We start from the raw sequence: 16622 nt of genomic DNA on the forward strand, positions 1-16622 counted from the left end.
GATTTGAAAGTAGAAAATGTTTCAATATTACCAAGGAGAGAAGAAGAAATGAAAAATGTCACTAAACAAATAGGTAGATGGTCATTTTGGAGATGGGGAAAAATGGCAGTGTAGTAGATGCTGCAATAGGACACCTAGATCCTTTTTAGGAACAAAGGACTTACTACTAAATCTGTTGGGAGTGCCAACAGCTAACAGCCCTCATCTATGGGGACTACACTGGCTGTAATCCAATGGGACAAACAGTTGTCCCACCCAAGGTCACACCACTTCCCCATGCAGACCCATTTCCAAAACTGAGTTGGGAGGTATAAGGTCCAGCGTTCACAGCCCAGCTCAACACAGATCTGAATAGTTGAGGATTTTTGCATCTGTGTTCATGACAGAGATTTGTCAGTAGTTTTCTTTTATAACATCTGTGTGGTTTTGCTGTTAGGGTAATGCTGGCCTCAAAGAATGAGTTAGGAACTATGTCCTCTGTTTCTATTCTCTGAAAGAAATTATAGAAGAATTATGGTATAATATAATCCTCAACAAAATATTAGTAAACTGAATCCAACAATGTATAAAAAGAATTCTACACCACAACCAAACAGATCTGAGTAGTTGTTACACCTTCAGAATTCCCCAAAATATCAGTTGGCATTCTAGATTCTATAGATTTTAAACCTACAAGACTGAAGTATAAACACTTGAAATTAACGGGCACAAAGACAGTATTTAAAACTGTGGGAATGGATAACATGGGAATGTAAAAGAAGGAGCAAGACAAAGGTACCGAAAACATTTACATTTAAGGTCAGTAGAATGAGGAATAACAGTCATAATAGCAACTAACAGCTGTTGAATGTTCTAAACGTTTTAGATGTATTAACTCTCCAAATCCTCATAAAACCCAATGAGGTAGGGATTATTGTTAGCCACATTTTGCAGATGAGTTGAGGCATACTAAAGTTAAGTAGCTGGCCCAAGGAAACATCTAATAGTCATGACTGTACAAACCTAGACAGTCTGGCATCAGAGCCAGATATCTTAAAACTTTAATTTGTACTGTCTTTCAAGGGGAGCTAGATAAGGAAACAGATCAGCAGCACAGCCACTGAGGAAGGAAGAAAACCAGAAAAATATGATGACTGAGCAGCCCAGAGAAGAAATGGCAGTATATCCATGAGGCATCCTGGATATGCGGTTCTAGAGCTTAAAATAAAAGTACTGTGCTGGGAACTCTGGGGAATCAGAGAATAAGTGGTAGCTAAACAACAAGAACAAAAATTTAAAAAGATTACCCACAGACCTAAAGAGTGTATAAAGTGAGATGGGTACCCAAGATGGAACCTTAAGGAATATAAAACACTTAAGGGATATATAGAAAAACAGGAGCATACAAGGAAATTATGGCAGAGTAACCAAGGATACAAGAAAAAAACAGAAAAATGAAATACTCTGAAGTCAGAAAGGTCAAGAGTAATTAATACTAAAAGTCAAAGGTACAAGAATTCTCTGATGATTTAATGGATCTAGGCAATGACCATCTATGACCACCAAAATCACAAAACCATCCGGACAACCAGACTTAATTAATCCCCTTAAGGAAGTACAAGGTACAACCAAAACCATCAAACCTGAATACGATCAAGCCTCTACCTCTAACTTTCAATTTATAGGGATTACAGGGATCAGAGGAATAGTCAAAATCACAGCACTGTCAAACAATGGAAAAATCCAGATTGTGGGAAAACACTACAGAAAAACTACCACAATTTCTTTAAAAAAATTAAATAACTGGGGGCACTGGGGTGGCTCAGTCGGTTAAGTATCTGACTCTTGATTTCAGCTCAGGTGTTGATCTCATGATTCCTAAGATGGAGCCCTGCATCTAGCTCCCACACTGACGGTGGGGAGCCTGCTTGGGATTCTTTCTCTTCCTCTCTCTGCCCCTCCCCTGCTCACAAGCATGCATGCGGTCTCTCTCTCAAAATAAGTAAATAAACATTTTAAAAAGTAAAATAAATATATAAAAATAACTGTAAAATCTCTAAACAAACAGAGATTAAACAATCCACTTCTAAACAAACATATGGAGGGGTGCCTGGGTGGGTCAGTCGGTTAAGCGTCTGACTTAGGCTCAGGTCATGTCTCATAGCTCATGGGTTTGAGCCCTGTGTTGGGCTCTGTGCTGACAGCTCAGAGCCTGGAACCTGCTTTGGATTCTGTGTCTTCCTCTCTCTCTCTTCCTTTCTCCCACTTGCACTCTCTCTCAAAAATAAACAAACATTAAAAAAATATATATGGATCAAGGAAGAAATCTCAAGAGAAATTTTAAATTGTTTTTTGGGTTTTTTTTTTCTATTTTATTCTTTTCCCAAGTTTTTATTTAAATTACAATTAGTTAATTACAGTGTAATAAGAGAAATTTTAAATTTGGAACAATATGAAAACAATTTATCAAAATTAGTGGGATAAAGTGAAAGCAGTGCTTAGAGGAAAAATGACAGCTCTGAATACATATAAGAGAAAAGAAAGATCTAAAATCAATCATCTTGGGGCATCTGGCTGGCTCACTCCGAGGAGCATGAGACTCTTAGTCTCAGGGTTGTGAGATAAAGCCCACCTATTGGGTGTAGAGATTACTTAAAAATAAAATATTAATAAATAAATAATTTTTAAGAATAAAATAAAATCAATCATTTAAATTTCCACCTTAGGAAACTAGAAAAAGAACAAATTAGGGATGCCTACGTGGCTGAGTCAGTGGAGCATCCACTCTTGATTTCAGCTCAGGTTGTGATCTCGGTTTGTGGGTTCAAGCCCCACATCAGGCTCTGCGTTCACAGTGTGCAGCCTGCTTGGGATTCTCTCTCCCTCCTTCTCTGCCCCTCCCCTGCTCACGTGTGTGCACGTTCTCTCTCCCACAAAATAAATAAACATTAAAAAAAAAAAAAAAGAGAACAAATTAAATCCAAATTAAACAGAGGAAAAGAAATAGTAAGAATTAGAACAGAAATCAGTGAAATTGAAAATGTGAAATCAATATAAATCAATAGAGAAAAATCAACAAAACCAAAAGCTGGTTATTTAAAAAGTCCAGGTTAAGTTTAAAAAAAAAAAAAAGAAGAAGAAAAAAAAAAAAAAGAGGAGACAAATTACTAGTATCAGAAATGAAAGAGAAGGGACACATGGGTGGCTCAGTGGCTCAGTCGGACTGAGCATCCGACTCTTGATTTCAGCTCTGGTCTTGACCCCAGTGTCATAGGATTGAGCCCCACATCATTCTCTCTCTCTCTCCTAATAAATAAATAAACTTAAAAAAAAAAAAATAGAAGCAGAGGACATATGGACATACTTCCTAACTAATTCTTTGAGGCAAGCATTACCCTAACAGCAAAACCACACAGATAATTACAAAAGAAAACTACTGATAAATCTCTCTTATGAACACAGATGCAAAAATTCTCAACAAAATATCAGTAAACCAAATCCACAACAAAACACTAGCAAACCGAATCCAAAAACATATAAGAAGAAATCTGTACCACAACCAAATGGATTTATCCCAGGTATAGAAGGCTGGCTCAACATTCAAACATCAATTAATGTAACCCATCACATGCAAAAAGGAAAATCACATGATCATATCAATAAATGAAAAAAAAAAGCATTTGACAAATCCAACATTCATTCCTAATAACAACTCTAAGTAAACTACAAATAGAGATGAATTTCCTCAACTTGAAAACTCTTTACAAAAAATCTACAACTAACATACTTAATGGTGAGAAATTCAAAACTTTCTCACTAAGATAAGGTACAACACAAGGATGTCCCCTCTCACCACTCCTTTTAAACACTGTACTGGAAGTCCTTGCTAATGCAATAAGACAAGACAGAGAAAAAAGAGATTAGGAAGGAAGACATAAAGCTCTTTGTTCACGGGTGACATATTATTTATGTGGAAAATCAGAAAGAATCACAAAAAAATAAAACAAAACAAAAAAACAACGCCTGGAACTAATATTACAGCAAGATTGCACAATACAAGGTTACTATACAAAAGTGACTAGCTTTCCTATATACCAACAATGAAAAAGGGAATTTGACATTAAATAGAATACCATTTACATCAACACCCCAAAACAATGAAATATTTAAGTATAAATCTAAAAAATTTTGTACAAGATCTATATGAGGAAAACTAGAAAACTGATAAATGAAATCAAAGAACTAAATAAGTGGGAGAGATATTCTATGTTCATGAACAGGAAGATTCAATGTTATAAAATATCAGTTTTTTGCATTATTCAGCCATAAAAAAGAAAGAAATCTTACCATTGGCAACAACATGGATGCAGCTAGAGACTATAATGCTCAGTGAAATAAGTCAGTCAGAAAAAGACAAATACCATATGATTTCACTTATATGTGGAATTTAAGAAACAGATGAGCAAAGAGGAAAAAAGAGAGGGCGAGAGAGAGAAAAATAAGCTAAGAAACAACTCTTAACTGTGGAGAACAAACACTCCTGTTACCAGACTGGAGGGAGGTAGGGGTATGGGTGAAATGGGTGATGGGGCTAAGAAGTGCACTTGTGATGAACATTGGGTGACGTATGGAACTGCTGAATCACTATATTGCACACTTGAAACTAATATAACACTGTATGTTAACTACACTGGAATTAAAAAAAATTTTTAGGGGCACCTGGGTGGCTCAGTGGGCAGAGCATCCGGCTTTGGCTCAGGTCGAACTCTCAGTTCGTGAGTTCGAGCCCATACCGGACTTGCTGTTGAAAGCCTGTCAGCACAGAGCCTGCTTCAGATCGTCTGTTCCCCTCTCTGCCCCTGCCCACTTGCACTCTCCCCCAACATAAATAAATATCCAAACAAAAAAAATTTTTTTTCAAGTTATCAGTTTTCCCCAGGTTGATATACAGATACAATGCAGTCTTAATAAAAATCCTAGCAGGTTATTTTGTGAATATCAATAAACTGGTTCTAAAGTTTATATTCGCCTGGGTGGCTCAGTCAGTTGAGCTTCAGCTCAGGTCATGATCTCATCACGGTCCATGAGTTCGAGCCCCATGTCAGGCTCTGTGCTGACAGCTCGGAGCCTGGAGCCCGCTTCAGATTCTGTGTCTCCCTCTGTCTCTGACCATCTCCCGTTCATCTCTGTCTCAAAAATAAATAAACATTAAAAATAATTTTTTTTAAAGTTTATATGGAGCATGCCTGGGTAGCTCAGTTGGTTAAGCATCTGACTTCAGCTCAGGTCATGATCTCATGGTTAGTGGGTTCGAGCCCCACGTCAGGCTCTGTGCTGACAGCTCAGAGCCTAGACCCTGCTTCGGATTCTGTGTCTCCCTCTCTCTCTGCCCCTCCCCTGCTCGTGCTCTGTCTCTCTCAAAAATAAAATAAACATTAAAAAAAATTTTTAATAAATAAATAAAGTTTATATGGAAAGGCAAAAGACCTAGAATAGCCAACATAATATTGAAAGAAAAGAACAAAGTTGGAGAGCTGACCCTACGTAACTTCAAGACTCACTATAGGGGCGCCTGGGTGGCTTGGTCGGTTAAGTGTCCGACTTCAGCTCAGGTCATGATCTCACGGTCTGTGAGTTCGAGCCCCGCATCGGGCTCTGTGCTGACAGCTCAGAGCCTGGAGCCTGCTTCCGATTCTGTGTCTCCCTCTCTCTCTGACCCTCCCCCGCTCATGCTCAGTCTCTCTCTGTCTCAAAAATAAATAAACGTTAAAAAAAAAAATTTTTTTTTAAAAAAAGACTCACTATAAAGCTACAGTAATCAAGACAGTGTGGTACTGGTAAAAGAATAAAGATATTAACGGAACAGAAGAGAGAGCCCAGAAACAGACCCACATAAATATAGTCAACTGATCTTTGACTCAAAGAACCAAGACAATTCAATATAGTTTCTTCAACAAATGATGTTGGAACAAATGGACATCCACATGAAAAAACAGAAACAAAAAAACATGAATCTAGACACAGACCTAACTAACACGTTTCACAAAAATTAACTCAAAACAGGGGCGCCTGGATGGCTCAGTCAGTTGAGCATCTGACTCTTGATTTCGACTCGGGTCATGATCTTAGGGTCTGTGTATTCAAGCCCCGAGTTGGGCTCTGTACTGCCAGTTTGGAGTCTGCTTGGGATTCTCTGTCCCCCTCCCCCGCTCTCCTGCTCACGGAATCAAAAAATAAACAAACATTAAAATAAAAAGCATTAAAAAAATTAATTCAAAAACAGATCACAGATTTACCTAACTGTAAACACAAAACAGATTTACCTAACTATAAAACACAATACTATAAAACTCCTAGAATGTAACAGAAGAAAATCTATGGGTATAATGGGTATAGTAATGCCTTTTTAGATACAACACCAAAGGCACAATCCATGAAAAAAATTATTGATAAGCTGGACTTCATTAAAATTAAAATTGTGGGGCTCAGTCAATTGAGAGTCCAACTTCGGCTCAGGTCATAATGTCACAGTTCATGAGTTTGAGCCCCACATCGGACTCACTGCTTTCAGTGCAATGCCTGCTTCAGATCCTCTGGCCCCCTCTCTCTGCCCCATCCTCACTCACTCTCTTTCACCCAAAAATAAACATTTAGAAGTATAATAAAACAAAATTTGATTTAGCTTAATTCAAATAAAATTAAAATCATATGTTCTGTGAAAGAGAATATCCAAATAATTAAAAGACAAGCCAGACTGGGAGAAAATAATTGCAAAAGGCATATCGGATAAATGACTTATCCAAAAACATATAAAGAACTCATGCGGCGCCTGGCTGGCTCAGTCATTTGAACATCCAACTTTGGCTCAGGTCATGATCTCATGGTTTGTGAGTTCAAGCGCCGCATGGGAGTCAGTGCGAAGCCTCTGTCTCCCTCTCTGCCCCTCCCCAACTCACATTAGTGTGTGCTCTCTCTCTCTCAAAAATAAACATTAAAAAAAAAGAACGCCTAACAATAAGAAAACAAAAACAAGAAAACAAAAACAATAAGAAAACATTCCAATTAAAAAGTGGGCCAAAGACCTGAAAAGACCTCACCAAAGATGATATATAGATGGCAAATAAGCATATGGAAAAGATGCTCCACATCACACGTCATCAGGGAAATGCAAATTAAGACAAGAGTGAGACAGCACTACACACTTATTAGAATGGCCAAAATCCAGAACACTGATAACACCAAAAGTTGGGCAGGATGTGAAGCAACAGGAGCTCTCATACACTGCTGGTGGGATGCAAAACAGTACAAAAGCCATTCTGGAAGACAGTCTGTCAGTGTCTTACAAAACTAAACATATTCTTACCATATGATCTAGCAATCACATTCCTTGTTACTTACCCAAAGGAGATGAAAACTTACGTCCACACAAAAACCTGCACAGAGATGTTTACAGCAGCTTTATTCAATAATTGCCAAAACTTGGAAGCAAGACATCCTTGGGTAGGTAAATGAATAAACAGTGGCACATCCAGACAATGGACTATTATTCAGCACTAAAAAGACATGAGCTATCAAGCTATAAAAAACATGGAGTGAAATGCATATTAGTGAAAGAAGCCAATATGAAAAGGCTACATACCACAGGATTCCAAATATGCAGAACTATGGGGACAATATAAACATCAGTGATTGCCAGGCATGGGAGGAAGGTATGAAAAGGCAGAGGACAGAGGATTTTTAGGACAGTGAAAATATTCTTTATGATATAATGATGGGTATGTCTTTATACTTTTGTCCAAACCCACAGGATACACAACACCAAGAGCGAACCCTAAACTAAAACATGGACTCTGGGTGACAATGAGGTGCCAAAGGTAGAGTCCTCCTTAGTTAAAAAAAAAAGTACTATTCTAATGAGTGACGTTGACAATAGGGGAGGCTATGCATGTGTGTACCCTCAATCTGGTTGTAAATCTAAAACTGCTCTAAAAAATAAAGTCTTAAACACACACACACACACACACACACACACACACACACAAAGATAGAGATATATACACATATAACATACATATTGCAAAATAATACGAGATAGCCTGTAGATCAAAAGAGGCCTAAAAACCCTATCAACCGATCACAATATATGGACCTCACCTAGATACTAATTCAAACAAAGGTTTTTAAAAGTTGTAAGACGGGGCGCCTGGGTGGCTCAGTTGGTTGAGCGGCCGACTTCGGCTCAGGTCATGATCTCACGGTCCGTGAGTTCGAGCCCCGAGTCGGGCTCTGTGCTGACAGATCGGAGCCTGGAGCCTGTTTCAGATTGTGTCTCCCTCTCTCCGACCCTCCCCCGTTCATGCTCTGTCTCTCTCTGTCTCAAAAATAAATAAACGTTAAAAAAATAATAATAATAAATAAAAAAAAATAAAAGTTGTAAGACAATCAGTCAAAATGAACGCTCACTATCTGATATTAAAAAACGAATATTAAAATTTTAAGTGTTAAATTAAAATTACGGTTATGTATATACAATTTACAAGCCCCACTCCCCACCTACATTTACAGTTGAAATAACATAATACCTGGGATTTACTTCAAAATATCTGGGGGCAGGACAAAGGTGGGTAGGTGTGTGGAAGATGCAAGATTGGCCATGAGTTGATAATTGTTTAGGTTGAATATACTGAGGTTTATTTACATTTTCTAGTTTTGTACATTTCAAAAAGAAAATCAACTATATTTCTGTACACTAAAAATGAACAATCCAAAAATGAAATTAAGGGGCACCTGGGAGGCTCAGCTGGTTAAGCTGGATTTGGCTCAGGTCATGATCCCAGGGTCTGCCCCTTCTTCTCTGCCCCTCTCCCTCTCTCTCTCAAAAAAATAAATAAATATAAGTAAATAAATACGTCAATAACAAAAATGAAATTAAGAAAGCAATTCCACATAAAATAATATCAAAAGAATAAAATACTTAGAAATAAATTTAACAAAAGATGTGTAAACTTATATGCATGAACTAGAAAACACTGTTCAAAGAAATGAAAGTCTAGTTTAATAGAAAGTTAACCCAAACTCATGAAGATTTCAAATGGTTAAGATGGCAAAACATTAGAAAATAATTCAAAATGATCTAAATAAATAGACATCATGTTCATCATCAGAAGACTTAATGCTGTTAAGATGGCAATGCTCTCCAAATTAACGTACCTATTTGATGCAATCCTTATTCAAATCCCAGCTGGATTCTTTGTAGAAACTGACCAACTGGTTCTAAACTTCATACGGAAACATAAAGGACCCAGAATAGCCAAAACAATCCTAAAAAGAGAATTCTCACTTTCGAATTTCAAAATTTACTACAAAGCAACAGCAATCAAGATAGGGTCATACAGACAAAAGGATAGACATATTGCTTCGCAGAACAGAAATGAAGGTAAGAAATAAACACAATGCTCTGTGGTCATCTGATTTTTTAAAAGGGTGCCAACACCATTCAATAGTGAAAGAATAAGCTTTTCAACAAATAGTGATGGGACAACTGTATAGGCACATGGAAAACATAAAGCTGGACTCTTACACTTCATGCCATATACAAAAATAAACTCAAAATGGACCAAAAACCTAAGAGTGTAGGAGTGAAAAAACCAACACTCTTAGAAGAAAATACAGGTATAATCTTTAGGACCTTGGATTTGGCAATTAATTTTTAGATATGATACCAAAAGCATAAGCCAGAAAAGAAATGGATAAATTGGACTTCATGAAAATTAAAACCATTTTTGGGGCACCTGAGTGGCTCAGTCGGTTAAGCATCCGACTTCGGCTCAGGTCATGACCTTGCAGCTTGTGAGTTTGAGCCCCGCGCTGGGCTCTGTGCTGACAGCTCAGAGCCTGGAGTCTGCTTTGGATTCTGTGTCTCCCTCTCTCTGCCTCTCCCCCGTTCGCACTCGTCTCTCTCTCAGAAATAAACATTAAAAAATTAAAACTGTTTGTAAGTCAAAACACACTATCAGCAAAGTGAAAAGAGAATTCATAGAATGGAAGAAAATAATTGCAACCATGTAACTGATAAGGGACTTGTAACAAGAAAATAAGACATGGGGATGTAATGTACAGCATAGGGAATATAGTCAGTAATATTGTAAAACCTTTGTATGGTTAACAGATGGTAACTAGATTTATCATGGTGATCATTTTTTTAAATTTCTGGGGCTCTGTGCTGACAGTGCTGAGCCTGCTTGGGATTTTCTATTTCTCCCTCTCTCTCTGCCCCTCCCTCTCTCTCTCTCAAAAATAAATAAACATTAAAAAAAAAAGTACTCGGCAATCACAAAGAATGAAATCTTCCCATTTGGAATTACGTGGATGGAACTAGAGGGTATTACGCTAAAGTGAAATTAGTCAGAGAAAGACACATATCATATGATTTTACTCATATGAGGAATTTAAGATACAAAACAGATGAACACAATAAGAGAAGGGAAGCAAAAATAATATAAAAACAGGGAGAGGGACAAAACATAAGAGACTCTTAAATATAGAGAACAAACAGAGGGTTGCTGGAGGGGTTGTGGGAGGGGGTGGGCTAAATGCAGGCATTAAGGAATCTACTCCTGAAATCATTGTTGCACTATATGCTAACTAACTTGGATGTAAACTAAAAAATTAAGAATTTTTTTTAAATTAAAAGAATAAGTAAAGAAAAAAAAAAAAGAAAAAGAAAGAACTGGGCAAAGGATATGAATAGACATGTCTCCAAAGAAGATATAAAAGGCCACATATTATACAATTTGATTTATATTAAATGTTCAGGAAAAAAAAACAACAACACAGAAATAAAAAGTCTATGAGTAGTTGCTTAGGATTGGGGGATGGGTAAGGAGTTTCTTTTTGAGGTGACAAAAAATGTTCTAAAATTGTGATGACAGCTGCCCAAATCACTAAAAACAAAAATAATAGTACCATTGAACTGTACACTTTAAGTAGGTGAATTATATAGTATGTGAAACACATCTCAGTAATTTGTTACCAAAAGCCTTTATATTAAGAAAAAACTGATAAACATTTAAAAAAAAAAGTGGAGATGCCTGGGTGGTTCAGTTGGTTAAGTGTCCCACCCTTGATTACAGCTCAGGTCATGATCTCATGGTTGTGAGTTCAAGCCCTACACTGGGTTCTGCATAGACTGTGCGGAGACTGCTTGAGATTCCCTCTTTCTCTGCGCATCCCCCACTTGCACTGTCTCTCTCAAAATAAATAAACTTAAAAAAAAACAGTAACATGATAAATTAAACACCATTTAAAATGTTCAACATCATTACTCATTAGGGAAATGCAACAAAACCACAATAAATACTTCACATCCACCAGGAAGGCTGTAATCAAAAAGTAAAATAACTTTTGGTGAGGTTTTGAAAGCCTCACTACAAGGGGAAGTAAATGAAAAGATTTTTAAGTCTCATATTCACAACGAAAAGAGTAGGAGACAAGACTATAGGAAAAGCACTTCAAAAGCTAGAGAGCAAACAGATGAGTGGGAACTTGGTTTAGTTCTCCATTGTCTTCACTCTGCTAAGCTAACAGCAGGATAAACCTAGAAACAAGACAAATTTCCTGCAAGGGATCCCAGAAAGACTCTGAGATTCAAATCTCCACACAAATAAAATGGAAATTATTTCCCTATTGCCCATCCATTTGTTGTGAGGAGTAAAACAGGAACTGGATATGAAAGCACTCTTCAAATAGTAAAATGCTTTAAGAGTACAATATAAAGAAACCTTATCAAAAAAAATTAAATAGGGATACCTGGGTGACTCAGTTGGTTAAGTGTCCAACTCTTGATTTTGGATCAGGTCATGATCTTACAGTTCATGGGATCGAGCCCCACACGGGCTTGGCATTCTCTCTCTCTCCCTTCTCTCTCTGCCCCTCCCCCGTGCACTCATCCAAGAGTGCTCGCGAGTGCACACTCTCTCTCAAAATAAAGAAATAAACTTTATAAGATTAAAATAAAAGAGCGTTATTATTACCGTGCCATGTCATCACCCCAAGGAATCGATCAGCTACTTCCTGAGGGAAACTCCAATGCTCTGGAAGGCACAATGTTCCATCAGATCTTTCAGGACACAATTTCTCTAGGTTAGCAATCAGGAAGTTCAGGCAGATGTTGACCAAAGAGTAGGGAGATGCCTCCTCCTAGAAAACAAACTTTGTTAGAATACATCCAGAAAAACTCAGCACAGAAGTAGACCATGCAAAAGACATCAAACTAGTTGGTAAGGATATCTGAAGATACATTCTCCTTACCCTAGTAGTGACTTACATGATTTATATGTAACGAAACCACCTTATTCCAACTGTTAACTGAATGGAAGATTTTATCTATTTCTGTTGTATCTTGAAAAAAAAATAAGTTCTCTCAATCCTTCACTCATCACCTGTTGTGTGCCAGCCACTGAAAATACAGGGATGAGCAAAATATTATTTTAATCCTTTTGGAGCTAATAGTGGGGAACACAACCAAGAAATCTGACAATTTCAATGAAACACAAGGGGCAACTCAAACAGATATCACATGGTCATTCACTCAACAAATATTTATTACTCAGTGATTACTATGTCCCAGAGGATAAGGCCTGTCTATTCTTTTTTTTTTTTTTTTAAGTGTATTTTTTTAAGTTTATTTATTTATTTTGAGAGAGACAGAGTGCGAGCCGGGGAGGGGCAGAGAGAGAGGAAGAGAGAATCCCAAGCAGGTTCTCCACCGGCAGCAAAGAGTCTGACACGGGGCTCAGACTCACAAACCATGAAATCATGACCTGAACCAAAACCAAGAGTCAGACACGTAACTGACTGAGCCATGCAGGTGCCCCAGGCCTGCCTATTCTTACCCTCAAGTGTTCACAACGTAAAAGTGTGCTATACCAGGCTGCTGTAGAAGAGTAAGAACTGACAGTGAGGTGAGAGTAAAGAGGCATATGGTCTCTTTCTCTCTAAGAGAAACTGGCATTTGTTTATCCAACAAATATTTGAAAGGCATGGCACTGTATCAGACACGAAGAGATAGACATAGGTCAAACAGAGGTTGTTACCTTTGTCAGAGGCTTCAACATGGGATAATTCCTTGACTTCCACACCACTTTCAAATGATTAAGTTCCCTCAATGACCCAAAGTAAAAATTACTCCTTTGCAAATACCCTCAACTCCTTATTCCGTCTCCAGACAAAACTCCATTCTTAGAAGAACTCTACTAACTAGTTTTTGTGGCAACACGCAGCAGCTAATCATCTATGGGAAGGAGGAAGATTCCCATAACATAGCATGTCACAGCAAATTCATAATCATTAACTTCAAATTAGCCCTCCGTAGCTCTGAGACAGTTGTCTGTCCATAAGGTCTTCAAGACAGGGTACTCTTCCAACATCAGGCAAGAATTATTCCATGCCTTCTACTTATTCCTCAAATGCATTTTATGCTATCAGAATCTGACTCACTTCATGGAGAAAAATGAGGCCATCTCACCATCAAATTTAGCCGGAAAATGCATGCATCTTTCCTTTACTTTCCTCTTACATGGAAAATGGGGGGGGGGGGGGGGGTTGCGGGGCACCTGGGTTAGGCATCCAACTCTTGATTTCAGCTCAGGTCATGATCTCATGGTTCCTGAGTTCAAACTCCACTTGGGATTCTCTCTCTCTGCTCTTCCCCTGCTTGTGTGTGTTCTCTCTCAAAAATAAACTTTAAAAACAAAAACAAACAAAAAAAGAAAATGTGTACCTCCTTGCAAAGCCCAACACTTCCACATGTGCTGACTGACTTCATCCCCCCTTGCCTTGGTCCCTCCTATCATTTCTTCATGCATACATCTTCAGAGTATCCTCAAATGGATCATTCTTAACATATAATTTGTTCTGCTATATACCTTAAAAACAAAAACACCTTCTGCCGAAACCCACATTCTCTTCAGTTACTCCTCTTCATAACTAAATTTCTCCAATAAGTTCACATGCTATCCAGTAGTCCCCCACTTATCCGCGTATCCACAGAAGATGCGTTCCAAGACTCCCAGTGGATGCCTAAAACTGCCCACAGTACCAAACCCGATACAGACTGTTTTCTCCTCTACATACCTAAAATAAAGTTTAATTTATAAACTAGGCACAGTAAGAGATTAACAATATACTGTAATATATCAATGTTGTCTCTCAAAATATCTTAACTGTACTGTACTCATCCTTCTTGTGATGATATGAAATGATAAAATGCCTACATGATGAAAAGCAGTGAGGTGAATGCCACAGGCAGTGTGAAGCAGCATTAGACTCCTAATGATTTTCTGACAATATGCCAAGAGAAGATGACCTGAGGGGTGCCTGGGTGGCTCAGTTGGTTAAGTGTCCGACTTCAGCTCAGGTCATGATCTCACGGTCTGTGAGTTCAGGCCCCACGTGGGGCTCTGTGTTGACAGCTCAGAGCCTGGAGCCTGCTTCAGATTCTGTGTCTCCCTCTCTCTCTGCCCCTCCTCTGCTCACACTCTCTCTCAAAAATAAATGAACGTTAAAAAAATAAAATAAAATAAAACAAACGATGACCTACTTCGGGACTACAGTTGATTTAGGGTAAGTGAAACCACAGAAAATGAAACCTCAGATAAAGGGAGACTACTGTAATCACTTTCTTCCTATTCATTTCTGTGTGTGTGTGTGTGTGTGTGTGTGTGTGTGTGTGTGTGTTTTAAATTGAGGTCTAATTTACATATAGCAAAAAAAATTACTTTTTGGTGTACTTAGTTCCACAAATTTTAACAAATGCATAGTCATGTGCCACACCACAATAAACATAGAGAACAGTTCTATAACCCAAAAATTCCCATGTCCCTTTGTAGACAATCCCTCCCACCAACCCCAAGCAACCAAATCTGTGTTTGTCCCTAGAGTTCTCCCTTTTCCAAAATGTCATATAAATAGAATCATACAATATGTAGGCCTTTTGAATCTGATTTCACTCCCCATAAAGGATTCAAGATTCTTCCATGTTGTGTTTTTGTAATTAGTTCCTTTTTTATTGCTGAGAAGTATTATACCGCATGTTCCACAATTTTATCATTAAGGGCAGTTGTATTATTTAAAGTTTTAGACAGTTTTGAAGAAAGCTGCTATAAATATTCATATAAGTTTATGTGAATCTGGGTTTCATTTTTCTTGGGTAGTTTCCTAGGAATGGGATTCCTGGGTCCCTGGGATTCCACACTTCCTACTAGTCTATATTTAACTTTATGTAAGAAAAGTGCCAACCTGTTCTTGCCAAGTGGATCTACCATTTTGCATTCCCAAAATTTTAGTTGCTCCAACTCCCCAGGTCAGAATTCATGTCCAAAAGACTGAGGGAAGCAAAAAGATTCCCTGAAAGAGTCTCAGGAGACTTCTACTTAGGTCTTAAAAGCCAGAATTGGTTTACAGGCCCATGGGAAAATGGAGATTATACTTCATGTGGGTAATTTCCACACATCTATCTCCCAGGTCACTATCTCTTTGTTTAGTGGTATATATTTCTTCACAGTCTAATTGTATATTGTTCTTTTTTCATGACTTATTTCATCTTTTATATCTTTACTTTTAAATATACTTATAGTGTTTTAATAATCCATTTCCTTAATTTTCTTGGAATGTAATCCTGTTGTTGATTCTGTTGAATTTTACTCATGGAGATTCATGGTTCATAAATTAACATTGTGAACGCACTTTTAATGGGATTTTATTTACTGGACTCCTATGAGGCCTGGGTAGAAGACATGTCACAGGGGCGCCTGGGTAGCTCAGTTGGTTAAGCATATGACTCTTAATCTCCACTCAGGTCATGATCTCATAGTTCATGAGTTCAAACCCCACACTGGGCTCTGCACTGAAAGCGTGGAGTCTACTTGGGATTCTGTCTCTCTCTCTCTTGCACTCTCTCTCTCTCAAAATAAATAAGCTTAAAAGAAGAAGAAAAAAGATGTTCACATCAGAGAGATTCTGCAAAACTATGGTTATCCCAGGGGAAATACCAAGGCTCACCCTGATAATTTCTCAACTATAGATTTCCTGAACCAAGCAAGAAACCCTAAATGTGGGGCCCAGTCAGTTAAGTGTCCAACTCTCGATTTTGGTTCAGGTCATGATCTTGTGGTTCATGAGATTGAGCACCACGTTGGGCTCTGTACTGACTGTGTGGAGCCTGCTTGGGAGTCTCTCTCTGCCCTTCCCAAGCTGTGCTGTCTCTCAGAATAAACAAACAAACAAACAAACAAAAAACCCTGAATGTGTGTGAAGACAAGCCTATGGTAGCAAATTTTTTTTTAATGTTTATTTATTTTTGAGAGAGAGAGACAGACAGTAACAGAGACACAGTGCGAGCAGGAGAGGAGCAGAGAGGGAGACAAAATCCAAAGCAGGCTCCAGGCTCCGAGCTGTCAGCAGAGAGCCTGATGTGGGGCTCGAACTAAAAACCTTGAGATCATGGCCTGAGCCAAAGTCGAACGAATTAACTGACTGTGCCACCCAGGCGCCCTGCAAATTGTTTTGTTTATTTATTTTTGAAAGAGAAAGAGCACAAGTGGGGAGAGAGGTAGGGAGAGAGGGAGACACATACTCTGAAATAG

The 16622-nt window shown here is 38.2% G+C and overlaps 1 protein-coding gene across 1 annotated transcript in view; it reads right to left on the reverse strand.

Moving 5' to 3' along the window:
- Positions 1-16622, reverse strand: part of ZYG11A (zyg-11 family member A, cell cycle regulator) — a 75396-nt gene that overhangs the window by 49842 nt on the left and 8932 nt on the right. Inside the window, exon 2 of the mRNA XM_019449268.2 lies at positions 12012-12177. Within this exon, the coding sequence (XP_019304813.2) occupies positions 12012-12177 (166 nt within the window). The remainder of the gene's footprint in view (positions 1-12011; positions 12178-16622) is intronic.

The sequence above is a fragment of the Panthera pardus genome, unplaced genomic scaffold, assembly GCF_024362965.1.
Source record: "Panthera pardus isolate Hobbes unplaced genomic scaffold, ASM2436296v1 HiC_scaffold_11, whole genome shotgun sequence".
NCBI classification, from domain to species: domain Eukaryota; kingdom Metazoa; phylum Chordata; class Mammalia; order Carnivora; family Felidae; genus Panthera; species Panthera pardus.